The sequence below is a fragment of the Podarcis filfolensis genome, assembly GCF_964270895.1.
Source record: "Podarcis filfolensis genome assembly, chromosome: 2".
NCBI classification, from domain to species: domain Eukaryota; kingdom Metazoa; phylum Chordata; class Lepidosauria; order Squamata; family Lacertidae; genus Podarcis; species Podarcis filfolensis.
The window spans coordinates 83,640,082-83,662,188 of record NC_139605.1 but is presented as its reverse complement, the minus strand read 5'-3'; the positions used below and the strand labels follow the sequence as shown (position 1 = coordinate 83,662,188).

The following is a 22,107-nucleotide window of genomic DNA, read 5'->3' as shown; positions in this document are numbered from 1 at the left end:
CAGAAGCTGGTTGTAGAACAGAAAGTATCAGGGCTACAGAGATCTGTTGAGCAACCAGCCATGAGAACCAGGCTGGATTCCTGCGCCTTTTCTTGCACAAGCCATTTCACTAGCGTAGCTAGTACAGTGCTAAGGGAGTTCAACTTAGCATTACATTGGATTCCTCCCTGTGTTTGTGTGCATGCACAGATGCGCAGACATATCCGTCTAAAGGATATTCCTTATTGGAGGCAATCAGCTATTAATATGGTCATAGGTAGAAGCAAATAGGGAATTGTTAAGTTTGCTTATTCATTTACACTCCCACCCCATTCATACGTTGATTATGGAACTACAGTCCCCTAGAGCTATCTCCCCTCACTCTAAATTAAAACACAATCCAGAGATTTCTGATTTCCCAATCCCTCCTATTCATTTTTAAACAACAAACTTTACAGGACCAAGTTTCTTTTTCTCGGAATGTTTGGAAGATAGTTTGAACTTAGGTATCTCTCATTTCTTTTTGCCCTCCCATAATCTATTTCTGTGAAATATGCTGAGCTTTAGGGAAAGAGCTGGGAATCAGTTCCTGTTGCCTTATGCTTTCATGAGCACACATCCTATTTTTGTTTTGTTGAAGTTCTTCATTCTTTTATTATTATTAGGAATAAATATGCCTAACTTAGGGGTTTGTTTAACTGTAGTGAAGCTCTACATTTTCTTCCACTCCTTTGTTTTGTAATGGATGTGTATTGTAGCAGATAGGCTTGTCACCCGATCCTTATTTCAAGGAATGGTCCCTTGTTTGTTTGTGAGATGCACCTTAACTGCAAAAAGCAACTTCAGTCTCATGTTACAAAGACAGCATATTCCAATGAAGTTCTGTTCTGACCCACAAAATGGATCGCTTTCCTACGGTCTCACAATGCGTTCCTTATCTTTGAACTCTTCAGGTGGCAACGTTCAGGTGCAGACTGTGGCAAATAGAAATGTCTGCTTTTCAGTGGGCTGTTCTTCCTTTAAAAGAATTGTGTGAGAGCTAATTGTGGCTGAAATTGTCAGCTAGTTGTGTGCTATGCTGATGTATTCATGCCACTAAAATGGCTTCTCTGTGCCTCCTGAAAAGAATGGCTTGAGCCCTTTTCTTCTTACTCTGACAGTGGTGCATCACAGATGTTTGTCTCGAAAAAGCAGGTCAATTGTAGTAAGTAGTGTAATGGGCAGGGCTGGATTAAGACATGCTGAGGCCATAAGCAAAGTGGAGTTGAAGAAACCCCACAGCATTACCCCAAAATGTATATTATTCTAAGCGAAAGAACAATGAAAACATAAATAAGAAGCTTTTCTATTTGCATATATTCCCGTACGTAGGCAAGCATACAACTGACAATCTAATAGAAACATATATCTTGCAATAAGACAATTTGTATATGAAATACCTTTACATTAAAGTACATCGTGATTTCTTAGCGTATATAAAAACTATATTGTAGTTCATGCTGCACAGATTTATAAACAAAGGGCAACAAATAATTGTGTGGCCATTAAGTACATTTTTGTCATACCGGAATGATAAAATCTGCTTTAGAGTCTACATCCCATTTCATTTATTTTTGATCAGTTATGTAAAACTTTAAATTGGTGTATTTAGAGCCCCCCCCCCCCAGATCTGAGGCCCTAAACTGTAGTTTACTTAACTTGTGTAGAAATCTGGCACTGGGGATGAAGAACCTGATTATTGTTGCACTGCTGTTCCCATCAGCTCTAGCCAACCAAATGGTTGGGAAAGCTGGGTGTCGCAGTCCAACATCTAGAGGCCCACAGGGACTTCTATAACATTCTTCATTATCAGAGATATATAGGTGTGTGTATATATATATATATATATATATATAAAGGTAAAGGGACCCCTGACCATTAGGTCCAGTCGTGGCCGACTCTGGGGTTGCGGCGCTCATCTTGCTTTACTGGCCGAGGGAGCCGGCGTACAGTTTCCGGGTCATGTGGCCAGCATGACTAAGCCGCTTCTGGCGAACCAGAGCAGCGCACAGAAACACCGTTTACCTTCCCGCCGGAGTGGTACCTATTTATCTACCTGCACTTTGACGTGCTTCTGAGCTGCTAGGTTGGCAGAAGCAGGGACCAAGCAGCGGGAGCTCACCCCGTCGCGGGGATTCGAACCACTGACCTTCTGATCGGCAAGTCCTAGGCTCTGTGGTTTAACCCACAGTGCCACCCACGTCCTATATATATATATATATCCCAAAATGTAGTATTTTCTATGAACTGAATGGCTTAGCTAAGAATAGGGTCCAATATGGCTTCCCTCACAACACATATAGTTCCCAATGAATGCTGGGAAATGCTCTCCTCGTTGCTTCATTGCTTGCTCTTTGACAGCACTATTCAGGCCTGATGGAGAATATGAAAAATCTGAGGCAGGTTAGCGTGACTCTTTGTTGTGACAGCATGAGAGCCTTGTGGGTTGGGGTTCTTGTAAGCTCAGCCGTCACTGTAGGGAAGGTGTGAAGAGGAAGCTAGGCTGTCTGTAATCACTTCTGCCTGAACGGGGTCTTAAAAATAGAACGGCGGAAATGGCAAAGTGGCATAGGCCCCTTGGGGCTGCTTCTATGAATGACTGTGTCACTCTACAGTAATGACTGATGCTGACCATCTCTGATGAGAGACAAAGCTTCAGGCTAGTAGGTGTTGACAGTACAAATAGGGGAGAACTGCTTTGAACATACATCAATGGTCAAAAGTGATCAGCCCATTCTGCAAACAGGTTTTATTTTTCAAACCTATTCAGTATTATGCACAAGTAGTCCCGTAATAATTTTAATGAACTGAATTCCTAAACGGAATTGGATAATTGAATGGAAAATGGGGGTGGGCAGGCAGTGGATTAGTGGACATGAAATGATTAACGTGGAAAAAGTCCCAGGTTCAATCCCTTGTGTGGAAATACTCCTGTCTGAAACCGTGGAGGGCCACTTCCAGTCAGTATTGACCGTACTGGGCTTGATGGATCCATGGTTTGTCTGATATAATTCCAAAAGAATACTATTTTCTATTGGTTCAGAAATTCCAATATAACAACAACTTGGAGTTGCTTGTATAATTGCAGGTGGGGTTAAAGGGTTTAATTATCTGGTGAAGCACTTCAAAGAGCGGTTTTTCTAAATCTGTATAAGAAAAGTTTGGGTTTGTGAGTGAGTTGTGATGCCATTTTATCTCCTGGTGGGCAGCATTTTGGTGGCGTGTTACCCCAACAGCCTATCTATGTCTTCATACATCTGATGAAGATCCATCTAATGTCGTCATATGTCACAATAAATCTGTTAGTCTTTAAGGTGACCCAAGACACTCTGTTAAAGGGACGCGGGTGGCGCTGTGGGTTAAACCACAGAGCCTAGGACTTGCTGATCAGAAGGTCGGCAGTTCGGATCCCTGCGACGGGGTGAGCTCCCGCTGCTTGGTCCCAGCTCCTGCCAACCTAGCAGTTCGAAAGCATGTCAAAGTGCAAGTAGATAAATAGGTACTGCTCTGGCGGGAAGGTAAACAGTGTTTCTGTGTGCTGCTCTGGTTCGCCTGAAGTGGCTTAGTCATGCTGGCCACATGACCTGGAAGCTGTACGCCGGCTCCCTCGGCCAATAAAGCAAGATGAGCGCCGCAACCCCAGAGTCGGCCACGACTGGACCTAATGGTCAGGGGTCCCTTTAAGACACTCTTTTGTTTTTGCTGCAACAGATTAACATGAGCAACCACTCTAGAACAAGAGAAGCCAAAGTGGTGAGACCTCCAAATGTTGTTGGACTCCAGTTCCCATCAGCTCCAGACAGAGTGGCCATTAGTCAGGGATGATGGATGTGGGCTGTTGTCTATCATCATCTGGAGAGCATCACATTGACTATCCCCATGCTCTAGAAGTTGTTACTCCTATGCCTATTCCTGAAGTGAGTCATTCTTATGTGTACTTGGATGCAAGAGGGGGCAGGGACTAGCATAACAACTACTGGTGTGACTCTACTCATGTTTCAAAGGCTGCAAAGATTACACTTCTGGTTCTGCTACTGAGGAGGAGAAACTAATGTCGTGTCTCTGGTTTTGCTCCGCAGGTTCCCTTTGAAGTGAGTCCTGGAGCACAACTGCTGGAATCTCCGCAGGGCAGCCTAGCCCATGTGCTCAGAGAAGGTGAACATCATTTACTGCAGGGATAGACAAACTTCCAGCTTTTTGGAGCTAGTCTGTTGTTGTTTTTTTTACTAGAATCCCACAACGTACTAACTTGAGCCAGGAGCAAAGGACAAAAAAAAAAAAATAGAATTTCAAAAAGCAGGGTGCCTCTGAGCACATTCTAGTTAGTTAGCTAGTTCCATGACCAAAATGAGCTCACAGTTCTTTGCGGGGGGGGGGGGCACTCCTGGTTTACTTAACCTTTCATAATTTCAGCAGTCTTAATTTAAGAGGGCAAAGAAGGCACCTTTTTGCTGCCGCCATTGTTAAATAATTGGGAGTCAGAAATCTTTGCCAGTCTACTGCAAATGACCCAGACAGCCCAGTCAACTGCCTGCTCACCCCAATATAGTGCTGTGCAATGACCAAGCAATAAAGGCATTTTACTATCTCGGCTTTGCACTAAACAGCATGGGCCAGTGGTCCTGGGATATCACCAAGAATCTCAGCAGAATATACAAGGGAGCTGGAACACAGAGGAAACGGAAGCCAGGTGAACCAAATAACATTGGGCCAGCCCACCTGAGCAGGTTGCCTGTGGCTGCTGCTGAAGAATGTGTTATAATTGGCAGGGAGTACAATCAGAGAAAAGAGTTTCCTTTCAAGCCTTAGGAAATCACTTTGAAGAGAATAATGTTATCAGGGCAACTGTAAATACTAACAGAACTGTCCTTGTTCCCCTGGCTTTATCTGCAGCAAGTGAAACAAACGTGGTCATAGGCGATGGGGAACTATGGACAAAGAGGAGCCCACACATTCCCTTTTCTGATTTTCTTCCTCTCTCTCTCAAATATTTGCAGGTATTGGCTGGTACTGGTGAGGCAGGTAAAGCAAGTTTGTCTTGGACGTGTTCCCACTTGACGGAGATTGGCAGCTTCCAAAGAAATCCGACAGCATCCCAGCAGGAGAGCCTGGGTGTGGTTGTAGAGATTGCTGTCTTGCCGCTGCCTGATGCCAAGGACGTTGTAGTATTCTGGGTAAGTGGGCCTTCTTTATTTCTAGCAGAGTTATTGACATTCTGACCAAGCCCTTGTCCTGGGCATGTTTCCTGATGCTAATCATCTAGAAATTGATTTCCTATGTTGCCTTGCGGGGTGGGGGGTGAAGATGAGATATAAATGTTACAAATATGTTGATCTGAGGATATATCTCCTTCTGGAAAGAGTCTGGCCAACTTCCTTAACAACCACACACGCCCTTCATCCAGCATGCACAATACCAGTAATTTATGGCAGCAATTTCTCCAAGTTCTATGCCAGTACTGGGGAACCTGTGACATGCCAGATGTTGTTGACTACAACTCCCATCAGCCCCAGCTAGGATAGGTAATGGTCAGGGCTTATGGGAGTTGTAGTCAAACAAAAAATCTTGAGGGCCACAGCTTACCCACCTATTCTCTGTGCCATTGTGAATTATAACACTCATCTTCTAGATCCCTTTTCCTGAGAACACCATCCAGTGGTGCATGCTATAATGTAGCTTGTTGCTTCTTGAACAAGAGGTGCACACTGAATGTTGGAACTACAGTGTGAAAACCACACTGTCTCCTTCCCTCTGTTTTCATGGAGCCTGGTGCACCTTACACCAACAAATTTTGGGGTAAAATAAGCTTAGTGTGAAATAAGTGGGCCGTAATCCACAAAAGTGGATACAATAGCAAAACGCATTAAGGTGCCATAAGTCTCTTTTTTGTTTTTGCCGCAACACACTAACACGGCTACTTATCATTTCAGTGTCAGGTCCCTGGTATTAAACATGGAATTCAAGCACTCTCAACCGCCATCGTGTGTTTTTTGCAGAAGTGCTAGAGGATACTAGGTCATGCTCAGTGAAACTGGACCGTCTGGCCACCCAGTTCTCCCAGAAGTGCTGGAAAAGATAACTTCACGACCACCTGCTGCGACATCCGCCCAACCATGGATAACCCAGGTTACTGTTGCTATTGCTATGATCATTAGTCTCATCTTCACAGAAGCATCTCAAAGTGCCGTATCGGCTTCTGCTTGCTCTCTGAACATGAGGTGTTTAGGTGAGAAAAGTTGAGTGTCTCTAGTTCCCCCACTGCACAGTTGAGAGAAAGAAAGAAATAAAATTCGGTGGGGCAGCTGTGTTAGTCTGATGCAGCAAACACAAAAAGAGGCTCTTGACTGCTTCAAGTTGCACAGATTTATTGTAGCATAAGCCCATTTCATCAGATGGAATGTTAGACCTAGTGGGAACTTCAGCAGCTCATGGGTAAAGCAAGCTGTATTATTTATTATTCCAACAGGCATACATAGACCTGATTAGCTTGTGCTACCCTACCAGTGCCAGGATCCCACCTTCAGTAGGAGTATAACAACAATTACATCCCCCCCCCCTTCATCAGTTGTGTAAGCATTTACTGAGAGGTAGCGGATGGGAATTATATATTATGGGAGCAAGTTTTTCACTGGTAATAACCAAAGGCAATGCCTATCTACACTCTCTTGTTTGGGAGAGTTAACGTCAAAGCTGTTATAACATCAGTGATAACTGGTTGTATACAAGGAGGCAGGGGTGCGTGCACCTTTTGATCCATGAAAGGCTCATCCATTATCTGCTGGCCATTATTCCTGTGCTACTTTATCATGTATTTGCTCAAAAAGGAGCTTGCAGCATTGATGGCAAACCACTAGCATTACCCCTTTGTTGGTAGGATTTGGTTTGTTAAGTACAAATAACAAGAAGACGCTGAGTTATCTTGTTCCTCACATCCTGTTTTTCTCCTTTGTCAAGAGGTTGAGTCCGACTTCCTCCGAAGTGTGCATGCCCTCCTTCGTGAACTTGATGGCCACCACCCAGCCTTCCAGAGCGAGAGAGGTAAGAGCCAGTGACCCGTGTGCCCCAGCTCATCACTGAGCACTGAAGAGTTTTGCAGTGTGTCTGAGAACACCTCTCCCACAGGTAGCGAGAGCAAAAGGAAATGACTTTTTATGTTTGGCCAGCTGTGTTGGCATTTCCTGGGTTTTCTGGTCTTGTTGAGATACCTACCCATATGGATGCATATGACTGGGTGTGGGTACCTGGTTGATTCCAGACAAAATAAGGTCACCAGTAAAACTCTCCCTTACTGGCAACAATTGTAGAGAGAAGGAGCCATAGCTTGGTGATAAAGAATATGTTTTCCAAGTACAAACTGCTGTAACCTGCCCTGGGACCTTAGGGCAAGTAAGAAATCAAATGAATGACCTAATAAATAATTAAATAAAATAATATGTGGAAACTTTGAGGGAAGAGCTGCTTTTGTTTATGGTTCAGTCCTGTCCGCTCCTCTTCTTCTATAAGTGCAACTCACTTTCCTTCTTTGCAATATTCTGCTCTTGTCTCTTTCTGATTCCTGACCCAGTGAAACATTGACAGCTGTTTTAACTTTGGTTCTCTTCCCACCTTCTTCCAGGGATGCTGAGATGGACTTTGCACAAGAAGATTGACAGGAATCCCAGCAATGGAGCCCTCTTGATCAAAATTCTGGTGAAAGAACTGGAAAGGGTAAGAATGTCCACAGAAGGAAACAAAGGGCTGGGAGTTGTCTCCACAGTCCACATGTAGCCTTTCTCACGAATATGAATCTATGGTTTAGTGCTGTGGAAAAAAATGTGATTTAATTAATATGCTGCTCTTCAAATTGAAGGGTTTCAGACACTTCCAAATATTAGATGCTCTATCAAGGCTCAATGGCTCAGTCATAAATTCAGGGTAGCCAGAGCCTGGAACAAAACAGTTTCCTCTCCTATGTCCTGTCCTGATTCTATGTCACCCATCATCTTCTCAAGGGAGCGGGAACCAAGACCAGAGCTGCTTGCCATATCTGTCCAGCACTGAATATTCCACTGTGTTGCTGGTTCTCCAATACATAGGATCAAAACTCTAATGCAGTTGCAGGCTGAGTTGCATTCTGCTTAAAATATATATATACCATGCAGCCTGCTTCTGACATCATTCACAATCTCTGTAGTGTTTGTAGGGAACAAGCTGCCCCTGTGTTCCTTATTGTTTATCCTGCACCTTCCTGCCATTTCTGGTCCTCCTTATTCTCTCATCAGAGGCCATTCTTCCTGCAGAAAAACTGATCTTTAGGTTGGCTGGAGATAGTATACTTACAGAGCATTGGGAGATCCATGATATGTATGCCCATTCTACTATTTTTCCCCCCTAAGCAGATGTTGCAGGATTTTGTAGTGTTCTAAAAACCTGCAAAATGCACGTGACCAAAGATGTCACAGCTGCTTCGAGCTTTCCACCTAGGCTTTATATTCATAGATCTCTCCCCCCCCTCTCTCCCCCCCTCAAATCTCTCCTAAGCATGTCAAGGGTAAGTCTTTAACTGAACACACAGTCCAGCTGAGGTCTGGCTGGTACCATGGCAATGTTCCACCTAGAGTTGTCTCTGCTATCAAGTGCTCTGTTGTTCTAGCTGCCAGCCCTCCTCCCTCATGTGGTTTTGTGACAGCAGAGGATCCAAAAACAGCCTCACATTCTTGGAAAATCTTCAGTGTAACCGTTTGCTTTCTCTAGGCAGAAAGATGCAACTATCGGCAGTACATCATCCCTTTGCTTCACACGCTGATGTACACATTGATAAAGGTGAGAACTATAAATTCATGTGGTTGTGATAGCACAGGAATTCCATGCTGGGAGTTGATGTGAGGTGTCAGCCTGCACTATGGCCAACAGCTCTTAGGTTTCCATGGATACCACTCGAGATTCTATTTTGAATTCTAGGAATGTGTGAAATGTGCAAGAGAGGGTGCCTCTAAGCATGTGCAGCGTGTTTTTTCCTCCTTGCTGAGAAAACACCGCCACTTTGATACTTCTGGGGCTTAGGAGCAGAGTGTTTAAGCTAAAATGGTCTGATTTCTAGTTAGATTTGAGCCCTAGCACCTCTCCCCTGTAGGAATGGGTAAGCACTGGATATTGTCAGAGTGTCAGACAACCGTGTGAAATGCATTTATGGATGGCCACGTTTTCTTGTGCTGCTCCAGTTTAAAAAGAACTGACTCATTAAAATCAATGGTAAGAGGGGGAGAACGCGACTCAACAACATCTCTGTGGTGGAATGCAGGTGATTAATGGTCCGTTTATAACCAGAGGTTCTCCAACTTTACCATATGTCTGCATGCATAAAAGATGCATAATTCATGTATTAATCTCTTGTGAAGCACATACATTAGCAGTGATGCTGTCCTTGCTTGCAGACACCTTGGGAGAATTACATTTGCTCCCTGTGCAAAGATGGTGAAATACCAGCATAAAATGCAGCATGGTGAAAATTCTGGAGCGGAAAACACCCACAGTTTTATTGAAAATGGAAGTCTGCAATAAGGAAATAGCGACAGTGAAAGACATTTTTATTTGAAGAAATGTTTAGTAGCTGTGGGCGTCTCAGGATAGCTGCATTTTCATACCCTGGAGAGTAAAACGACAGGGAAACATATGGTTATCTTAGACTCAGACACTGCTTTCTCCGCCCCCCCGCCTCCTTGTAATCATTCAAGATTCTCTGAGGTCACCAAATAAAGCAAATAAAGTAACAGAAGCATTTATCCTTGTACAGCTACTCTGCAAAAGGAAACATATGGATCTTGATGAACCATCTTCTCAGTATAGTTGGAGTGCTCAGTCCAGATTCCACCAAACAGCAGATGTGAATAGGCCTTATTCCAAGGGGAATTACTCCACTGATACCAGGGGTGAATTGGGCTGGTGATTGTTGGCCAATGCTACAGGGTACTTCTCATATTTAAATAATTTCTACACCGAAGTTTGTTCTCCCATTGCTGCTCCAGGCACCTTGCATCCCTGATGATTTGTATGAGAGAGTGTACGATTTCTGCAAGAAGTTACTCACTCTGCCCAAACCGTACTGCACCATTGGCCTGGATTATGCTCGGCAGCTAAAACTGGAACGGACAATACCAGGTGTGCAATATTCCACACTCTCTTTGCTTTCTTTTGGTTTGTTTCTTGGACCTGAGGACCATTGGGGAGGTGGTGGGGGGAATTGGTAAAGCAGAAGAGCACTCATAATTGGGATGGCAGGATGTGTTCATCCCTCTGTCAGTTGGGACCTGCTGGAAACCAACCAAAGTGGGATGCTCTTATCATGGTTCACACTTTCCTTGACACTGATAAGCCAACACAGGGCCAGAAACATTGCTTTCTGAAAGGCAACCTGCATTTCTTTTAACAAACATTGCTTGAAGGATGTGTAAAAATGCCCTTGCATGGCTTACGTTCAGATACTGCAACCAACTTATTAATGAACAACTTTAATTGCTCAATAATGGATGACTACAGCTCGCTTATCGTACCAAGTTCAAGTTATGAGATATGGCATCTCATGTATTTGATTTACCTGACTTTCTCAGGTTATTGTACCAAATAAGCTTCATGAAGTAGAATGCTCCAAAGCTTTTTCGTAGCCAGGAGCCCATAGCAAAAAGCCACTTCAAATGTTCTGAATTTCTAGTTACTTTTGTAACACTTCCATGCAAGAAATTATATTATATGTGGACTATCGCAAATGATCCATTCATTGCATGTAAAAACTCTGGAAAAGAAGCATTTGCCTTTCCACCTTTCGCTTGGGACTTCCTTGAAGATTTCTTTTCCCGCCTATTCATGCAGTTTGTAGTCTCACTTTTGGACTTGATTCCATTTCAAACCAATGTTACGACATCATTATCAATGGTGTGGTTAGTTATACCAGAACCAAACCACTGACCTTTAAACTTTGACTGATATTTAGATGCTTATTTTATTCATTAGGAGCATTATACCAAAAAATGGTTTCTGCAGAGCAAAGTCTCAAGAACGACTCATTCCCCTATCAGGAAAAGTAAGTATAGGGCCTCTCACCTGTCTTAAAGTGACATATTTATCACACACACAAAAAATAAATCTGCACTAATGTGTGGCTGTCTCTATATATGTTAACTCTTCATTCCCCAGGGTTTTCATGTTTGTAGATCCAGAACTGCTGTCTGAAGCTGTATGCCGGGCACTCATTGATGAAATCAAGGCTGCTCAGATGTCCCAGTGTATGAAGTCCTGCATGCTCTGTGTGATAGAACGTGCCTTCCAAACAGTGCTGAAGGAACACGGTCACATTAAGAACGTGCACAGCATTCTTCAGGTACTGTAAAGATTTCATTGAAATAAATGGAATTCCATAAGCAGAAATACCAGACATTCCCAGCCACATCTGGAGGGCTGCCATTATACAGTTACTCCATAGACTATTATTCTCATACTGGGGATGGATGTGTGAGCAAAAGTTACTCTGTGTTGCTTCAGATGAAAACTGTAGAAGGTAGAGATTTAAACAAAACAACTTGTTGGCTTAAGAACACCACTCCATCCAATACACTCTGGCATATATAGACAAAAAACAAACGGATCATCTTTTCTCCACTGTGTAAAAGGGTACATTAACTGATGGAAAGAAAGCAAATAAATCTTATGGTAAGTGGCTGATTCTTGGGGTTTTGCTAGTCTTCTTGCAAAGTTATACATCCAGACAGAGACTTTGTTAATGCTGAGCCACAGACCTGATTAGTTCCACCACCACCAAGATAGCCATCTCTAGAATTTCTAAAGTTACCTAGGAGTATGGCCAATTGAACTCATGGAAACATATCTAAAAAATAGGTTCCAAATTGTATAGAATGTTGCAAGTTTTTAATGAATGTTTCAGGCTCTGCATCCCCTCTAGAAACTGCCATGTTCTTGGTGACTTTGTCCATTAATAAGTGTTCCCAAAGCCTCTGAATTTGAACCCTAGCCTTGATAAATACACCAAACTTGACAGATACACCAAACATTTTCACTGATTGTAATTATTGCTCTTGCTGCTGCTGAGGAATGTAAAAATATTTTCTCATGTATTGTAGACTATCAGTCCTTTGGAAAACAGTATTTCAAGTACTTGGAGACTTAAGGGTATTTTGTTTTAGTTATGTTATTAATTTTGTTTAAGATATTTTCCCAAATTTTCCTCCACTAGAGGATATGACCACCACATGCAGGCAGATGTACCGGTTCCTTGACATCCTCTCCAACATTTATTTGAAGCTGTTTGACTATCTTTTGCTCCTTGACTGGGACTTTGTGCCAATGAGAAAGTACTTAGAGGCTGCAGTCCATCCATTTATGTTCGAGAAAGCCCCATTGAACTCATTGGGACTTATGTCTAAGTAGACACATAAAGGGATTGTTCTATGAAAGTCAGTTCTCTTGCCTTTGGCGCTTATTGCCTTCCTTGAGCCAGAAATAAAACACTTATCCCAAATTGAATTGTCTGTTGGCATTTTAACAAGATTTATTGGAGTACAGATGGGGGAGAAGGGAAGCTTAGGAAACAGAAGGAAGGAAATTACTCCCAAAGTCTTAAAAGGTCAACTTTTAATAAGAAATATTAGAAGCAAACAAAGTTTTAAGAATACTTTTAAGAAACCTGCTAGCTATGCTGTCAGGTGCCGCATATCTACCCATTCCCCCATGTGTTCATACATGTCAATGACAAAATTGTTTTTGAGTTAGGGAGAGCTGAGTATTGTGAGTTCCATACATGCGTAGCGTAATTTGCTATAAAGAAAAAAAGCTTGAATAGGTGTTTGCAGTCTGTGAACTTCATTCCAGCCAGGACTTCCCCCCCTCCCTAGAAAAATAGGTGACAGTACTCACCATGAAGTTGTTACAGTAAGTGCCCAACTTTTTAACAGCAACAAAAAGAGGTGTTGGTACTGCGTACCCTTGAGTACCCCTTGAAAAAGAAACACTGATTCGAGCAATGATTCATTACTCCTTTCCCCTGTGACAGGCAAAGCCCTTAGATGTCACTGAGCACTATTTTCAGCAAGTGATGGCAGCCATTGAACATGCAGGAAGAGATATGAGTGCAGAATACAATCAATATGTTGAAGAATTGGGGAAAATCTACAGCACATTGTTGAGCACTTCAGAGAAAGGTAAGTGTGGCCCTTTGAGGCTGGGATGTGAAAAAGGACCCCAGTCCATGTGCTTCATCTGGGACTGAGTCCTGAGCCCTTATTGTAGTTGCTTTTGTGGGCTTAGCTTCCCACAGCACCCGCAACAGTGTGAAAGGCAAAATCATTGGTTCAGGTGCTGAAAGGGTGGAAACTGATTTATGCACCCAAAGGCGATTGTGTCTTGTGGCTCTGTGCTTTGTTCAGGATCACCCCCTTGTATAGATATTTGCATGCAGTCCTCGGTACTAAAAAAGACCAACTTCAAAGTGATTTCTGAAGAGAAGGAAATTTGTGTGTCTGTTCAGTAAGTGTGACCCCGTACTGGTTAGAGACAAGAAGGCTAAATGGGCAAAAGTGCCAAGTATAATTTGGAGGTCTGCTCAATGGTAAGAGGTGATATTACTGGTCACCCCAAATCAACGAAGAGGGATATCATAAGCTTCCGACACAATGCTTTATTTATTTATTATTGCATTTCTATGCCACCTTTCCTCCAAGGTGGTACATTGTTCTCCCCTCCCCATTTTTCCTCACAACAACCCGTTGAGGTAGGTTAAGGTGAGAGAGAGCGACTGGCTGAAGGTCGCCCAGTGAGCCTCATGGCTGAAGAGGGGTTTGAACCCTGGTCTCTCAACTCCTAGTCTGACACTCTAACCATTACACATTGCATGTGAAACATCAACGTTCACCTACATTGATGTCATTTGACACTTTTAAATGTTAGTTATCACCCAGCAGGCAACTACACTAAATAAAACTTAATCTTTTCCCCACAACATGAAATATAATGGATGAATGTTTATTTCTAGCAATCACAAGGCTTTTTCTGACTACAGTGGTACCTCAGGTTACATACGCTTCAGGTTACAGACTCTGCTAACCCAGAAATAGTACCTCGGGTTAAGAACTTTGCTTCAGGATGAGAACAGAAATTGTGTTCTGGCGGTGCGGCAGCAGCTGGAGGCCCCATGAGCTAAAGTGATGCTTCAGGTTAAGAACAGTTTCAGGTTAAGAACGGACCTCCAGAATGAATTAAGTACTTAACCCGAGGTACCACTGTATCTGGAATTGGTGCTGTTCATTGCCCTGAAGAAACTGCTATTTTGCCATGTATCAGCCTCTGGCTAGCTGCTTCACATTTTTACACATTAGCTTAATTATAAGAAGGCTCTTCATCAGGCTACTGCAGGGCAAATGAGCCACAGTTTTGTTTTTTAAAAAAGCCCATGGACTTCCACTTTCCCTTTACCGTATGTTTCCCTCGACCTCTAGTGTAGTTCCTAGTCTCTGCTTTTACTCGTCTGGCCTTCACTGTACTCCTTCAAATTGAAAGACTAACAAAAAAATTCTCTGTGTCCTACAGATGTGGAGAAGACAGCAGTAGAAAAAAGTTCAGGCATCCCTTTACCCAACCCTAACATCAGCTTCCACTTGTGGAGAGATGAAGACCAGCTTTGTGAGTGTCTGCTCTCATGGCCTGTATCTCACTTGGACGCAGCTGTTGTTATCCTTTTTCACTCTGTGAGAGGGCAAGCAGGGCGGAGTCACTCCAGGGATGCAGTGTCCCTGTGGTCACTGCAAGCAACGTGTCTTTGGCCCCTTCTGGTTTCCTTTTGGCTACCATACCAGGTGTAGTTTACTGCAGACAGTTCTTTTGGGGGGCAAATGGCAGTGAGGAGGGGGCTGTTTCTCAGAAGAAAACCTGTATGAGGCTCTGATCCAGATTAGGAGCATATTCTGTGTAGGGGGCCCCTGTGATCCCCCCCTTCTTTCAAAATAAAATTGACCAGTTTAAGCATGCCTCATAACATGTGCTTATCCTTGCCATGCCTACTTTATTTAAAATAAAGATAAGATAAATATGAGAGCTCTTATCTTTCAACATGGGGGAACTACTCACTTGTATTCTGAAGTTGTAGAATCCCAGGAGGGAGGTAACATGTTTTTCCTCCTGAACATTTTGATTGGCTCTGACCATCTCAGGGGAAAGGATGGGAACCAATAAGGTAGTGTTTTCGTGTCAGGAGGCAGCCTACATTATATTAAAACATGTTGTGTATGTGCACATAGACTGAAGTAGTCTGGCCTATGAATGTGGGCAAGAAACTTTACTTTTTTAGTGTTGAGACAATGCCACACGGTGCCATGTGAAGATTCAGGAACTGTGATGGCCTTCTAGGTATTTCACAAACCATCTCTTCATTTTAGGGAAGGAGCTGGTGCTATTCCTCCGTTCGCCAAGTCAATCCTGTGAACAGGATTCCCTGAGTCCAGAACTGGATATTTTTGAGTTTCAGGATATGGGGCCAGACTTTGACTGCTGTGAGCAGACACGTTTCTCTGTGCTCTCCAATGACAGTGGGATTGAGCGAGACCTGCCCAATCTGGGTGATGAAAATCAGTCTTCTTGCACTGCTGAGGCTGAGCACTCTCGGCTCCAGAGGAAAGGTTGCATGAAGAAGAAGGGGTCTCCTCTGGACAGCCTCACTTTCCTACAGAGCGGCTCTAATGGGCAAGGAGCAAAGCCTGCTGGGAAGCTGCATCGGAAATCTGGGGGTAGCGTCATGGAGCCGGTGGCTCAGCTGAAACGGCTGCACACAGCTCGTGTCTTGGTACTGGGTGATGACAGAATTCTGGGGCGCCTAGCCCAGGCCTATTACTCCCTGAGGTAAGTTGCTGTCATGATGACTTTGAGAAGAGGGAGAGTTTTGCTGTGTTTGGGACAGAGTTCCCATTTCTGTGTGGTGGAGTTGCAGTATCTCCTTCTAGGCCAAGGAGGTCCAACTTCTCATACCAAGTGGGCCACAAGAATACTTTGACATGGAACCCATGGGCCACACACTGCCCATACCCTCCAACATTTCTCTGAAGAAAATAGGGACATAATAATAATTTATACCCCACCCATCTGACTGGGTTTCCCCAGCCACTCTGGGTGGCTTCCAAAGTATATATATTGTGTGTGTGTACACACACACACACACACACACAACAAAACATTAAATATTAAGAAAGCTTCCCTATACAAGGCTGCCTTCAGATGGCTCAGGGGTCGGATAAATCCATACCCTCCAATATTTTTCTGATTAAAATAGGGATATCCTAAGGAAACACTGGACATCCCAAGATCAAACCAGAAACCGGGGCAGCTACTGTAAAACCGGGACTGTCCCTGGAAAATAGGGACACTTGGAGGGTCTGACACTGCCTTGTGTGTGTGTGTAGGAAGCAAGCCCACAATTTGATGCTTCCCTCCTGCCAGCCCTCACACTGCCTTCCCAAAGTGAGGCACCAGGCTTTGGAAAGGAGGCATGAGACTCTGGCAGGGTACTAGAGCGCTCCCACCTCCTTCCCAAGCACTAACTAGGCTTTGGGGAGGGGGCTGGAGGAAGGGTGGTGCAAGGGCTGGGCCTGCGGGGGTGTCAAATATTGCCAAGGGCTTCCAAAAAGATATTGGGGGCCACATTATGCCCTGGGGCCATGTGTTGGACCACTCTGTTCTAGGCAGTGCTGATGTGAAAGCATGGTCATGATTAGAACAAGGTGTTAGTACGAAAATGGCAAGGGCACAGGCAGGTCTCTTTAGGGTGCTCAGCATGATTTAATGGGAAGTTTTATGCTAGGCTAGGGACAGCGGGGGGAGGGGGAGGAACATACCAAGGAGTTCCATGGGAAATAGTGGCAACCATATTCTTCCTGGCTAGAGAATGACATGGATTCCTCCCCCTACATACCGTTATTTGTGGATATCAGAATACTATGTGCACAGGTCCACCTGTATCCTCTCCACCAGAAGAGATGAGATACTGGAATGACCTAAGAACAATTTTCCCTTCCTCATTTCCAGGAAGCGGGAGAGCAGACGTGCCTTTCTTACACCAAGGCTAAAAGTGCAATTTTACTATGTGCCTGTTGTGGAGGAACAACCCACATCTTCCCCCACCGAGGTGAGCAGCTCAGGGCCATGCAGAGGACGGCAGAGCTAGTTTGTGGTTATCCTCTTCCTACCACGGTCCTAAGCTCTTTGTGCTGGTGAGCTTACTCTACTTCTTCTCTTCCAGGAAGGTGCTCTGCCTGACCAGACAGAGCCTTGTGAGTTGGCTGCTTACCTTGGAAGAGCTGATCCATGGTACGAGAGCAACATTAACACCCTCTGTCACATGATTCCGAAGCTGGCCACCATGGTAGGAGAGGAGCCCTTCCTTCTGCTTGTATTCCTTAGAACAGGGATAGGAACCCAAGGACTCCAACTCCCATCAGCCCCAGCCAGCAGGAGCAAATGGTCAGGGACTGTGGGAGTTGTAGTCCAGCAACATTTGCAGGCCCACTGGTTCCCCACCTCTGCCTTAGAAACAACAATGGGAATTTTTGGAATGTTCTTCAGATGGCAGAAGGAATTGTCACTGAGGCTGGTGCTCAGTCAGAAGCAAGGGCCAAGTACTTCCAGATCTTATGTATACCTAGACCATGGGTAAACCTGAGGCTCCCATCAGGCTCAGCCAGCATGGTGAATCATCAGGAAATATATGCATTATAGTTCAACAGTTGGAGAACACCATGTAGGCAAGCCTTGATCTAGACTTACATCCATTTAGCATGCTGGCCGGTGAAAGGCTAGCTTCCTCTCCAACTCATAATAGAGGTAGAATAGAATGGCCAATTTTATTTTTATTTTTTTAGTATTTCACTTTCTTGGCTCTAGTGTTGTAGATACAACGTGAGTTGTGTGTACCATTCCTTGGCTGCCTAATTCACCAAGCAGGTGAAATATCAGGAATGATCAGGAAGCTAACAGAAATAGCAGGTAACTTGGCCGTTGGTTTGGACTGATGCAGTTGTCTTTGATCCCACACAGCCCTCTTCTCCAAGCAAATCTACAGTCTCTGAGCTGTTCATCCTCGATGTGATTGCGTACTATGTTCGTCTGGGCTTGCAGCCAGTCTTCTTCCAGGTGTATGCAGTGAAGGTCAGTGGTCCCTTCCTGTTCTTTGAGCATTGTGAAGTTTACCACCAGGCTGCACAAAAATTATATTCATGATACTTGTAACAGTTCACCCACTTGGAAGGAACCATGTTTTGAGAGCCTCTTTCTGCCTTTCAGCTTTTCTTCAGTAATGCAGATTTGGAGCCTGTTGAGGACATTTTCTTGATTGAACTGAGTCTAATGCTTGAAGAATTCAACCCTTCCAGAGGTCTGTATCTCATTTCAGGGCTCCCTAGATATCGCAGAGCTCCTTTCAGAGCTCCCTGATCTCTCCAGCTGGGGAAGCATTCGCTGGTCTTCAGCCAGGCTGTGTCTCAAAAATATAAAAAGTTAAGAAAGGAGGCAGAAGGGTAACGGGTCATTGGGGGAAAACACCAAGTTTTGTGTTCTTCTGTAATGCCTTCAGTTGCAGAACTCATTGGCTCTTATTTTTCCTGTCACTTTTATTCACATACTATTCCCACTCCAGCTGTACTTATAGGTCCTTATAAGGGAAAGTATGCCCCAATATTCATCCTCTCCCCTCCCCCTGTAAACTTAAATGGGAAGATAGCTGTGTAAGTATCCCAGCTAATTGAAATCTGTGGCTGTTTCTTTTGCAGACGCTCTACCAACGAAAAAGAAGCTAGCAGTAGAAGTTCCTGGTGCAGATCTTACACTCATGTATAAGAAGGTGAGAACATTTATAAATAGTGGGCAGGAAGGGACAGGTACAGAGTCCTGGCAATCATCATGGCATGATGAGGCTATGAATGCTGGCAGAACCTGTAATTTGTTTTCATTGATGGTCCAGAAAATATGGATAAACTTCTAGAGAGACAATTAAGCTGTCCTGGCTTTTCTTCCTGCATATTTCATGCTTACCCAGAATGATAGGCTCCTTAGTTGCTGGATGGATGGGGGGGAGTTCTCCACTGTTCTCTGTGCTGATTGCCTGACACATGAAAGGCATAGAACAATGGTCTGCTACAGTAAAAAGAAAAAAAGAGCACTGTTGCAAAATATAGAAACAGCAATGGTTATACTGTATGGTTGAAATAATAACCCATTGTTTTCAATAAGGATTGATGCATTTTTTTCACTGGGAAACAATGGTGATTTCTGTCTAGGTTTTGCTGAGTAACCGTGAGAAGGAGGAGACACTTTCGCTGCGATCCACAGGCCTGGTTATTAAAGCCATTCCCTCAAATGAGACTGAAGGTAAAGGCATTGTATAGGTGGGGACAGCACACACTGGTTTTCTGGGCTTCCACTTTTCTGGATTCCTAGCTGGATTCCTGGGCGAGAGCTGGAGTTCTGCAGATGACATGCACTCTTGTTCCAAAGTGAAGGAGCAGTCTAAACGTGCTTCATGGTAGGTATACATTCTTTTTGCCAACTTGCTGCTGTCACAAAAAAAAATGGGGAGAGGTTAAGATGTCCACTTCATTTCTGAAGAGAGGGACAGCTCAGAGTTAATCTAATGTATATTTTAGACAGCTGTTTGTTCACTATGCATTTGGACTCTTCTTACAATATTGTAACCAAAGTATGCATGATGGATCCTGAGATCAAACAACAGGTTTTTGTCTATGTTTTGAAACAGTTGGATACCATTTTGCACCAAGATGGTGGACTGAAACTTTCAAAACTCTACTGATATTTTGGTTTCTTAGATTTCCTTAGCAACGCTAGGTATGAGGCTGCTAGTAATCAAATAAGAGAAACAAACAGGACCCCCAGAATGCAGCAAATTGGTTTGGGAGAGACACATTTAAGCAATCACATGGTGCCTGTCCCCCCCCAAAGAACCCAACAGTTGTTTTCTTATGCTAAAAAATGTTCTGTGAAATGAGTGCCTTAAGATGTTGCAGATACCCTATGAGTCAGTGCTCTGCACAACTCCTTCTGCTTCAAATTGATGAAGCTTGTTCCCCCCACCCCAGGCTCAGTCCTCAAAATGTTATGTAGGACAAACAATTGGTGAGGTTTCCAGAATCATGTGACACCTGTCTGTTTTGTAGACACCCTGTTCCTGTGAGGGAGCAATCAGCTGCTAAATTACAGTTTTAAAAAAGAAATGATAAATGAATGGTGGGACTTGTGTTGGTTATCATCTGTGATGCTACATGCACCACCCAATAGGTGCCAATGAAACTCATACAACCACCTTCCATGCAGCAGTGGAGGAGCTAAGCTGGGGAACAAATACACACATTTCCCCCAGCAATTTTGAACCTCGGGGAAATGTTTGTATCCCTTCAATGTATCCTTCAAAGTCCTTCTTTAAGAAACACTTGGATCTTCCACAACAGGCTTAGGCAAACTTTTGAGACTACAATTCCCATCATCCCTGACCACTGGTCCTGTTAGCTAGGGATGATGGGAGTTGTAGTCCCAAAACATCTGGAGGGCCGAGTTTGCCTATGCCTGTTCCACAAAAACAGAGTATGTTCATTGTAGCTGTATGTTCATTGTGTAGCCCCCCACCCTGCTCCCACAGCCCCCCATGTATCTTAAAAGGTCCTAGGAAGGGGGTACAAAGAGGAACTATAAAGTCTGAGTGAACTTCTCCATGCCGTTTCTCAGGGTAGGAGAAACAGTGTTCTGACTGTGTTCTAGAGCTCTCTTCTACTGCTGAATAGAACAATGTTAGTCATGGAGGAAATTTGGGGCAGTGCTAAACATGGCAGGGGATCATGCAAATGCTTCAGTCGAGGCAAAAAGAAGGGGGAAAGTCATGACTGATTCATCCATCTTTCTTCATTGTACTCTGCAGATCTGGTGTGCCTGAATGTGAATACTACTGAAGTTGTAAAAGTATCCAACCTCTCAGGACGATCATATTCTGTAAGTGACACTCTGATTCTTCAGAATTAGGAACCTAGTGGTGCTGCTTAGTATCTACAGGGGGGAAATGTAGGGTTTTCCACCTATTCTACAATACAAAGTAGGAGAGAATCATAAAAAATGTTACCCTCAATGGAACTTTATGAATCCACCTAGTGTATAAGTTAAGTTTGCTCCAAATTTTTTCTGAAGCAAAAATCAGCTACCCTAGACCCATTAATGAATAACCATAGTTGAACATAAAAATTACAACCTCCTTTCCTCATTCTTCTGTTGACCATGTCTGCTGAGTCTCCATGGGCTTCTTTATTAACTACATCTTGCTAAAATCTCAAATTCCAACCAAAAAGACCCTGTGTATGTTTTTTTTGGGACGGAAACTTTCACACATAGCAGTTCTATGTCACTATGTCAGGTGCTGAAGCCACTCTGCTACTTGAATCAGGATCCCTTCAAACTGTTTACTTAGGTTATTGAACCTTGTGCTTTCCCAGTGAGGAATGCAAATCCTGCTTTCCCAGAAAAGAATGTTACATGAATCCTTTGGGTTAGAAAGCAATCAGGCTTGCAAGGGCATGTGTGCACTTGGAATGGAAACTGTTAAGCTTCTTTGATGAGCCCCTTAGTAAATTGACTGCCTGATGCTGACCTACATCTCAGATCACAGGATATGTGCAACACAAAGTGGCTTTGCCACAGGACAAACAGCTCAACAAGCATTTCATAATTTCAATTGCATAGTCAGCCTTGGTGTGATGCTGTTGCACAGATATTTTCTTCCTCTTTTCATCATGGCACTATTCTTCCAATATGTAGCTCTTTACAATTTCACATGGCTAAAATTGAAATGACAAAGAAATATCCATTGCCTTTCCAGAAGGATATATAAGTCACTAGGTTTGTAATCCAAAATGTTAGATTCTAAATTACATTTATTCCTCAAAGATTAATTTTATGCTGCACCTGTGAAAGAAAGGAAAAAGGGGTTCCATTTCAGGCTTATACATCACATACACGTGCTTTTCACTTCAGATTTCTCCCCCATTTCACCATCAATAATTCCTACTG

At 43.6% G+C, this 22,107-nt stretch overlaps 1 protein-coding gene across 1 annotated transcript in view; it reads left to right on the top strand.

Moving 5' to 3' along the window:
* Window positions 1-22,107, top strand: part of PIK3R6 (phosphoinositide-3-kinase regulatory subunit 6) — a 35,721-nt gene that overhangs the window by 8,279 nt on the left and 5,335 nt on the right. The window contains exons 2-20 of the mRNA XM_083597716.1: window positions 4,098-4,173; window positions 5,016-5,192; window positions 6,015-6,144; window positions 6,973-7,056; window positions 7,634-7,725; window positions 8,752-8,820; window positions 10,023-10,155; window positions 11,005-11,074; window positions 11,188-11,371; window positions 13,058-13,205; window positions 14,590-14,682; window positions 15,435-15,894; window positions 17,074-17,173; window positions 17,288-17,410; window positions 18,082-18,192; window positions 18,328-18,418; window positions 18,813-18,883; window positions 19,320-19,410; window positions 20,969-21,039. Coding sequence (XP_083453842.1) covers window positions 6,132-6,144; window positions 6,973-7,056; window positions 7,634-7,725; window positions 8,752-8,820; window positions 10,023-10,155; window positions 11,005-11,074; window positions 11,188-11,371; window positions 13,058-13,205; window positions 14,590-14,682; window positions 15,435-15,894; window positions 17,074-17,173; window positions 17,288-17,410; window positions 18,082-18,192; window positions 18,328-18,418; window positions 18,813-18,883; window positions 19,320-19,410; window positions 20,969-21,039 — 2,004 coding nt within the window. The 5' untranslated portion in view covers window positions 4,098-4,173; window positions 5,016-5,192; window positions 6,015-6,131. The remainder of the gene's footprint in view (window positions 1-4,097; window positions 4,174-5,015; window positions 5,193-6,014; window positions 6,145-6,972; window positions 7,057-7,633; window positions 7,726-8,751; window positions 8,821-10,022; window positions 10,156-11,004; window positions 11,075-11,187; window positions 11,372-13,057; window positions 13,206-14,589; window positions 14,683-15,434; window positions 15,895-17,073; window positions 17,174-17,287; window positions 17,411-18,081; window positions 18,193-18,327; window positions 18,419-18,812; window positions 18,884-19,319; window positions 19,411-20,968; window positions 21,040-22,107) is intronic.